This window comes from Barbus barbus (assembly GCF_936440315.1).
Source record: "Barbus barbus genome assembly, chromosome: 34".
In the NCBI taxonomy this organism is placed as follows: Eukaryota; Metazoa; Chordata; class Actinopteri; order Cypriniformes; family Cyprinidae; genus Barbus; species Barbus barbus.
Window position 1 is genome coordinate 25015150 of NC_136762.1, and position 8992 is coordinate 25024141.

The window sequence follows — 8992 nt, forward strand, 5'->3', positions numbered from 1 at the left end:
CAATTCTAATAGTTCTAATAAATTAATAAATAAACTAAAACTAACTAAATAAATGTAGTTCTAAATGTAGCATTTATCTCTAAAATGATATTAATTTTACCATCTGTACTTTTGTGTAATAGTGTGATCGAGGTAGGGATAAAACACTTCCTAAAACAATTGTACTTACACAGGCAAAATTTACCATCTATATTAAGAGCTTGTGTATATAGTACTGAAAGAAAAGCCTGCAACCACAATGCAGCGTTACATCACTATATTGACATGCATGACATAAGCAGCCTATTATACTTGTTTTAAGGCTAAAGTTTTTCAAAATGTCAATTTTGAACTATCACATTTAAGATCAGATTATTATAAACCAATAAAAGCAGTTTTTACATTTAATACAAATATGCATATGCAACGGGCATAAGTTATGAAACAGCAGACAAGCTTTACATTATGGGTAAATCGGGTTCTTTTCAAAACGTGCTGTGATTAGACAGAGAATACAGACACACATTCATCAGTGGAATGAAAACTATGTTATTTACAGTAGCACTGACAGGGCCCACAGCCACCCTCCCTCCCCTCCACCAGAGCTGATGTACAATATAAATGTGAGCGCCGGCAGCCGTCTGGCCAGAGATGCTATGAGCTACAACATGAGGGCACTGGGACTGATTATCATAACTCTGCTGCTGCTGACAGCGGGTGAAGGTACAGCTGCATGTGCACCATACAATATAACAAGTCTTCATCTATTATTCCAAGAAATGTTTGGCTGCTGATGTGCATTTGTTGATTAATGACATTATTTACTACTTGCTGGCCAACACAAGAGTTATGACTGCTGAACAGTGTGGATTGTGGCTTATGTTTGATCTTTTCCTGAAAGCTGACGACACGGATGTGCAGCGCTGGACTTGTGGATATCGAGGGCTGTGCAGGAAGCACTGCTATGCGCAGGAGTACATGATTGGCTACCATGGTTGCCCTCGAAGATACAGGTACTCAAATGTTCTTCAGTGGACGTCATTGCATGCTGTGAATTATACAATGATTTATTACAATGTAAATTCACTTACAATGGAGTATGAAACAATCTGTCAAAAATAGATTACAGCAACCTGCAATAGCATATCCCTGCCGAAAAGGAAATCTTTTTCTTCTCAATTTAATGTTTTATTCTAAATGTTATATTCTTTTTTTAGGTGCTGTGCTTTGCGATTTTAACCTTTATGAAGAAGCTTTTCCACCAAGACGGCTTGCAGAACCTCTTCTTTCACAGAACATTAGAAATGCTGTGTTGATTTATGAATGTTAGCATAAAGGTGAGGTCGCATTAGCCAAATTTTGCATGCAAAATGGTCTATTGTCAATAATGTAGAGATATATGAAGCCACGTTCAAACCAAGAAGTCTTCTTCTGGTAACTGAGGCGAAATCGCTTTAATTCACGAGAGTGAAATCTACTTCAACTTTTTCACCCTCATGCAAAATTCCCCATCCTGCACCTCAAGAATGATTTTTGCTGCAAAACGTCACCAAAAGTTTGCACTCTTCTGTCAGCACCTCAGTTAAACCATCACCTGATATAAAAGCTACAGCTAATAAGATATACATTTTGATTGTCAAAAGGATCAGCCAGTATGTACTCAAAATAGATTGATCTATTGTCTATTATTAGACTGCAAGTCCAATTCTGATTAAAAATAGCTTACAATTATGATATTTTCTTTCTTTTTTTAACTGTGTGAAGTCTGAATTGCGATATATAATCTGGACATTCGGAAGAAAAAAAATCAGACCTGTGAGTTTTGCAATTCTGACTTTGTAACTCGCAATTACGAGTTTATATCGCACAATTCTGTCAGAGATGTAAACATCTTTTTTTTTGTGGCAGAAATGAGCTTCCATAGGCCCTAATGTTATGTTAAGCCATTTCAAAATATGTAAATGTGTGGGACTTTGAAATGGGTCATATTCAGATTTAAAAGACAAATCTAAACTATATATCCACCAAGTTCAAAGGTGGAGTGTAACTAATGCAGTGTTTTAGGCACGTGCAGGATCACTCACAGATCCACTTTTTTGGACGGGGCCAAATGTGAGTCATTCCATCGGTGCATACGCTAGTCGGTCAGCATGTTAGAAGCACAATGGAACAAACCCCCGCAGATCTGTTTACACAGGCTCTGCCGTCACAATAATGTCTAGGCCACAGACTCACTTTCAGAGTATACAAGGCCTATGCTAAAAAATTCTACTAGTGTTTTTCAGATATCATTTGTTGCACCCTACAGTTGTTATATGGTATATAATCTAACATGCAAACCTTACACAGTTGATCTTAAAATTGTAATGTATTTTTCTTCCATATGGTGATACATTTGAGATAAAAGGATTGTTGAAAAAAAAAATGTAGGAGAACTTGGGTCTATTTTTCGGCTGTTGAGTGGATGGAGGCAGATCTAAATGAGTGCTTGCAGTTGATTGTAAGAAAGTTTATTAATTTTTTTTAATTCTGAGCTCAAAAAATAACATTTTATGGGAATATGGTGGTATATTTAATTTGCATTATATAAACAGTGAAGTTAATATTACGGTTTCCAGAATTCTCTCAGTCAACTGGAATTTAGGATAACAAACACCTTATACTAAATACTTATGTTTTTATCAAATATTCTGTATGTTTGTCTGAGAGCAAGTCTGGGTGAAATAGTTATGTAAATTCAAGCAATACATTCATACAAGACATACATTGTTGTTTTAAAAAGTGGATACTATAAAAAAAAAAAAGTGTTTGCAAGAAAAATGTGTAATGTGTAAAAATGCAATGCTGCATAAGAGCCAGACTAAATTATGCCTGCTCTGACCCACCTCAGCCTCTAGCATCAAGTATGCTGTGTAAATGCATTCATTTCACCTCCGAGCAGCATGAAATACTGTGTGTAAATACACCCAAATGCCACTTCCAAAGCACTAATGTGACACCTATGCAGTGTAACTTTACAGTAATTTTGTATTTAACCAAAAAAAAAAAAGTGGCTTACATTAAATGTTGAAACCATTTACATGGTGCATTCCTATTTATTTTTTTTATAATGGTGACTAATATAGCAATAATCTTGTCATGTAAATATTCAATCAGAATATGCATTTTTAACTGGAAAATGAGTAAAGGTGGCCAAAAAAAAAAAAAAAAAAAAAAAAGTTACTAAAATAAAACATTGACATCAGAACAGAAATGTAAAAATGCCTTTATTTTGTATTTTTTTCTTGACTGATAACAGGCACATACAATACGGGTAGCTAAAGCTGAATATCATTGGACAAAAATGCTAGAAATGCTTTGTTGAATTCAGCAAGCCTAATATTTCACAATGTGGAGAAACAAACTGCATCCAGACGTCCTGTTCTTTCAAAATAAATTATAGATAATTCTACTTGATTTTTTTTGTTGACAGAACACAGAAAGAAAAACAGAAATTTAAGGTCCATTCACTCCTGAGTGTGAAAACAGGTCAAAACTGATCCAATGGTCCAAAAAAAAAAAAAAGATCATAAAACAAATATCCCTGGTTTAAGCTTAAATGGCCAAAAACAAAAGTATCAAAGCAGAAAGGGGACAACACAACAGATGGACAAAGCCCACCGTCACTCAAAGCCTAAACAAGTCAAATTCAGAATAGAAAAAAAAAAAGTGCAGATTGAAAAGACACATTTAATAAGGCTCAGGTCAAAATATACATATACATATCTTCACAAGGCATCATGAAATATGGGAGAACTAATGTAGGTCACCTCCAAAATCACTCTTAAAGTAAGGAGTGACATATTCTGCTTTATGAAGATATAAATATCCTCCCAACACCTAAAAACTTCTGCTCATGATTACAATGGAAAAAAAACCCAACAAAAAACATATAGACCAAATTTTCATATTTGGGTGAAATTTAAATTTAATGATAGTGTAGAACGCTGTTTTTGTGATCCATGCTTGTTGTAGAAACGTCTGGATTTTTAATAAGAACATTAAATTCAAACACCAAACTGCATAAAAAAAAAAAAAAAAAGTTAAAATAAAACTGGACCATTTCTTTAACAGAAGCAATAAAAAACACTGTTGACCTTATGTAATGTCACATCTGTGAGCTAAACTCTGATAACACTCACTAGCCTGAATAACATCTGTGTTTTGTCCCACTAAAGCCACCGTTACTGAGTGTGCTGGGTCGCTGAAGGCCGGCGCCGTCAGTTTCTACTAAACTTTACTTTGTCTTCTTGTCTGTGGCCAGTGTGTCGTGAAGCTTTGAGACACATCTCTCATATTGGTCCATCACCAGCGTCCCGTTCTCGTCGAAGAACACCCCGACTGACTTGGTAAACTCCATCTCCCTCGACCGCTTGGTTTTCCCATCAGTGAAACTAATTCTTAACGTATACTGGTCATCAAACCTAATGGAAACAAGTCCGTTAGTTGCAACCAATGGACAGACGCACTTCCGTTTTCAAATATTACGGCTCAGTTATTTCCGGTTATGTATATTTTCAATGCACTGTAATCATCTAGTTGACTTTAACGCCTAATAAAATGAGAGTTTGCGGGATGATTTCAAAATCCGGATATTTTCAGAGACCCTGATAAAAATTATTTTTTGGCGAAGTAAATACTACATAAAAACAAATGTAATTTCTACATTAAATATATAGGCAAAAATTGTATTAAAGTACATTCTATATTAGTACTCAATTTAAGCTTGTAGAAAATAACGTTTGAACATAAGTATATTATATTGGAATTGTTATGTTTACAATAATTCTTTAAGTAAATATCAAAGTCATGATCCTGGTGTTCCCATCATGCACTTGGGCATGCATAAGTAATAAGGTTAACTTGTTTGCTGTTTTCGAGATGTATTGACACTGTTTTTGTTAGGTTTAGTAACTTACTGTTTTGTGACATCTGGAGTTGATTTTCTACTCAAAATAACCAATTCATACTAAAACACTATCCACTGATTGTTCTGAAGATGAACGAAGGTCTTACAGGTGTGGAAAGACATACGGGCGAGTAATACGTGACAGAATTTTCACTTTTGGGTGAATTATCCCCTTTAATAAATTAAAATAAAAAACCTTTTTAGGCTGGAGGAGAGCTGCCAGCTGTGATCCGGGTCCATGCCAGCTGGGTCCTTCTGCATGGCCACGAGGAAGATGTTCTTCTCGTTGTAAGAGGTGTAGAGGGTCAAAATACCCATCATTATGAAGTATGTGTGGATCAGTTAAGGATAAGAACTGAAGCAGTGATATATGTTAATTTACACCGTCAAACCTCCGATTCAAATTGTAATCTCCATTCTGTTTGGAGTTTGCTCAGTGAAGGATATGAAACGACACAGCAGGCCAGCACAGGCTTGGATTCTGGGAATGGGTGCAGGTAATCCCAAATTAAAGCTACAATGGCGAAAAGGCAGGAGACCGTGCAAATGAGCAGACGTCCATCGACTAAGTTGAAGTTTTCAATGTAGCCATATTTTTCGATCAGAACCTATGGTTGAAACAGAAAGGTGATTCATTTAAAACTCATCTGATGCATAAGTTTACTACAAAAATATGCAAATAAACCAAATGATAAATATATACACGCACATACAGGTGAGATCAGAATTAGGGAATTTCTGTAATATGATATAATATAAAATAATATATCTGAAGGATCATGTGACACTGAAGACTGGAGTAATGACACAAACAAATGTGACCCTGGAGCACAAAAGCAGTCTGAAGTCGCTGGGGTATATTTGCAGCAATAGCCAAAAATACATCGTATGGCTCAAAATTATTGATTTTTCTTTTATGCCAAAAATCATTAGGATATTAAGTAAAGATCATGTTCCATGAAGATATTTAGTAAATCTCCTACAGTAAATATATCAAAAGTTCATTTTTGATTAGTAATATGCATAGCTAAGAACTTCATTTGGACAACTTTAAAGGAGATTTTCTCAATATTTAGATTTTTTTGCACCCTCAGATTCCAGATTTTCAAATAGTTGTATCTCAGACAAATATAGTCTAACAAACCATACATCAATGGAAAGCTTATTTATTCAGCTTTCAGATGATGTATAAATCTACATTTCCAAAAATTGACCCGTTTTGTGGTCCAGGGTCACAAATATTTTACATAATTTCACAATATTACTGTTTTATGGTAACACTTTACAATAAGGTGTCATTTGTTAATGAATTAACTAACATGAACAGACATTGACCTCCGGGTTACAAGTCTGACTCTCTATCCATTAGCCACGACTGCCCCCATTTATTAATCTTTGTTAATGTTAGTTAATAAAAATAGAGTTGTTCGTTGTTTATTCATGTCAGTCCACAGCGCATTAACTAATGTTAAACACAACTTAGTAAACACTGAAGATTAATGTAGAAGTATTGTTCATTCTTACTAATGTTGTTAAGTAATGTTAACTAACGAACCTTATTGTTAAGTTACCGTTTTTATCATATTAAAAAATAAATGCATTAAATTTATTATACCATAATTTTATATATAGAAAAACACACACCTTCTTAGCTGCATCATCTAGAGAGTTCTTCACCGCGGCACCATCCCATTTGTCGATCTTGACTGGCTTTTCATCAATCCTCCACTGAAATCAAGGAATTAATGAAGATACACTACAGGTACACACGATTTTAGATCTCACTCTCAGACCCACATTACTTTTAAAACGGTCATATTTGCAGAAAAGATAGGAATGCAAACTAAACACAGTCTGAGTGAGCTGCTGCTAAATTCACAGGCATAGAGTAAATCATAGTTTTCGGAGCTGTCAGTCTATTGTAGTGTCTTCACTGACATAACTAGTGCAGCATGACTCTTTTAATGAATCCCTCAAAAAGACTTGTGTTATTAACAAGTTATCAGTTCAATGAATCCTTCACCAAATGAGGAGATAGTGAACTAACATCAACCAGTATTGACAGGATGTTACAACACATTAACAACTATTTTAGTTGGAAAACATTTGCAACAAGCGATAGAAAGCAAATGGGGGCGGGACACCTTAAAAATTATTATTTTTTAAAACGCAAGGGTATTTTGCATTTATAAAGCTTGCATAAAAGTGCATGCAATATAGTTTTCCTTTTAAATTATATGGTTGGTAACTGTAAGATGGGTTATTGATTTTTTTCCCCTTGGCATTTTATCCTAAAAGGGAAGAATTTTTAAAAGCTCGTGCATTTAAATACATGACGTGTTTTATTTAAACCCGCTTCTGACAGCGATGCGCATTGTAATATGCATTTTGAGTAAATGACAGACAAATGAACTACACATAAAGCCACATTTGACATCAGCTTCCTAGTTTCTAACACCATATGCTTGAAGATGATGATGATGATGAGCACGACTCAAAACTTATGCAATGTTGTGTAATCTTCTGTATCTCCACATGTGCACGACATCAAAAGCTGTTTAATATACATGCTCGTTTAATAACATACAAATGCACAATGAATAATGTGCGTTTTGGCCCCTGGCACGCAAACACAAGCGACGGTCGCATCAACAATCCGAGCAACGAGTGCAAATGATGAAACATATATAAAATAATACATTTCTGTTGGGCTCTAAGGATGGCTGCGCAAATAATAAATAAACGTATCTCTAAAAATGCAGCATACAATAAATATGTCTTACTTTTTCCAGTAGACCATTCTTTCCGTTCCTCGCCGCCATCTTTTCTTCCTGTTCATTTGCTGTGACCTGGGTGAGTGTGATTGGCTAAAATCACACAAAAACCGTCCAATAGAAATCGATCTGAAAGAGAGCGGCTTGAGGGCGGGATTAAGAGGCAAGGACGAGCTCTTTGATTGGCTAGACGCGATGACGTTTATTTAAACCTGTGAAAAAAAAAAACAGATTTGATGGTTGCAGTCATATGATTACAATCTTTTGAAGAAATAAGCCTCCTTTTGTTATTTTAGTTTGCTGAGATGCCAGTCCATGTCACTTGAAATCAACATCCACAACGTTACATTTTAAAGTTAGAAAAAGCCCTTTGCTGTAAGACAGTGATGAAATATTATTTTTTATTTCTTGTTCCAGACCACAATGCTTTATCAGAACAACACATTTAGATTTTGGCCTAGGCTAACTTTGAGAACCTAAGCATTTATTTGTGACCCTGGACCACGTCTTAAGTGACAATAATAAATTCAGACAATATTTGGCCGAAACATATTTGAAAATCTGGAATCTGAGGGTGCAAAAAATCACCTTTAAAGTTGTTAGCTATGCATATTACTAATCAAAAATGAAGTTTTGATATATTTACGGTAGGAAATTTACAAAATATCTTCATGGAACATGATCTTTACTTAATATCCTAATGATTTTTGACATAGAAAAATTATAATTTTGACCCATACTATGTATTTTTGGCTATTGCTACAAATATACCCCAGCGACTTAAGACAGGTTTTGTGCTCCAGGGTCACATATGAAGGTTTGGGATCAGTAAGATTTCTCTTATGCACATCAAGGCTGCATTTATTTAATCAAAAATACAGTAAAAACAGTAATACTGTTAAATATTATAACAATTCAAGATAATAGTTCTATTAATAAAATATAATGCATTCCTGTGATTAAAGCTGAATTTTTAGCATCATTACTCCAGTTTTTATTTTTTAAATAAATGCAGGCTTGATGAGGATAAGAGACGTCTGTATATATATATATATATATATATATATATATATATATATATATATATATATATATATAAAAAAAAAATGTCGTCAAAATGAAGTTCTTAGCAATGCATATTACTAATAAAAAATGAAGTTTTGATATATGTACTGTAGGAAATTTACAAAATATCTTCATGGAACATGATCTTTACTTAATATCCTAATGATTTTAGACATAAAATAAACAATGATCATTTTGACCCATACAGTGTATTTTTGGCTATTTT

General features: G+C 34.4%; 2 protein-coding genes across 2 annotated transcripts; one reads left to right on the forward strand and one right to left on the reverse strand.

Annotated features, from left to right (window-relative positions):
- The first annotated feature begins 542 nt into the window (after positions 1-542).
- LOC306854562 (uncharacterized protein) lies at positions 543-3369 on the forward strand. The gene is made up of 3 exons (XM_079392694.1): positions 543-702; positions 881-992; positions 1197-3369. The coding sequence occupies exons 1-3, from the start codon at positions 588-590 to the stop codon at positions 1216-1218; spliced, it is 249 nt and encodes an 82-aa protein (XP_079248820.1). The 5' UTR covers positions 543-587; the 3' UTR covers positions 1219-3369.
- Positions 3229-7782, reverse strand: LOC306854561 (signal peptidase complex subunit 2-like). Its single transcript, XM_079392693.1, has 5 exons — positions 7711-7782; positions 6572-6655; positions 5375-5535; positions 5124-5258; positions 3229-4442 (listed from the first exon to the last, which is right to left on the reverse strand). Exons 1-5 carry the CDS (start codon positions 7747-7749, stop codon positions 4256-4258), a joined length of 606 nt encoding a protein of 201 aa, XP_079248819.1. The 5' UTR covers positions 7750-7782; the 3' UTR covers positions 3229-4255.
- Between the last annotated feature and the right edge of the window lie 1210 nt (positions 7783-8992).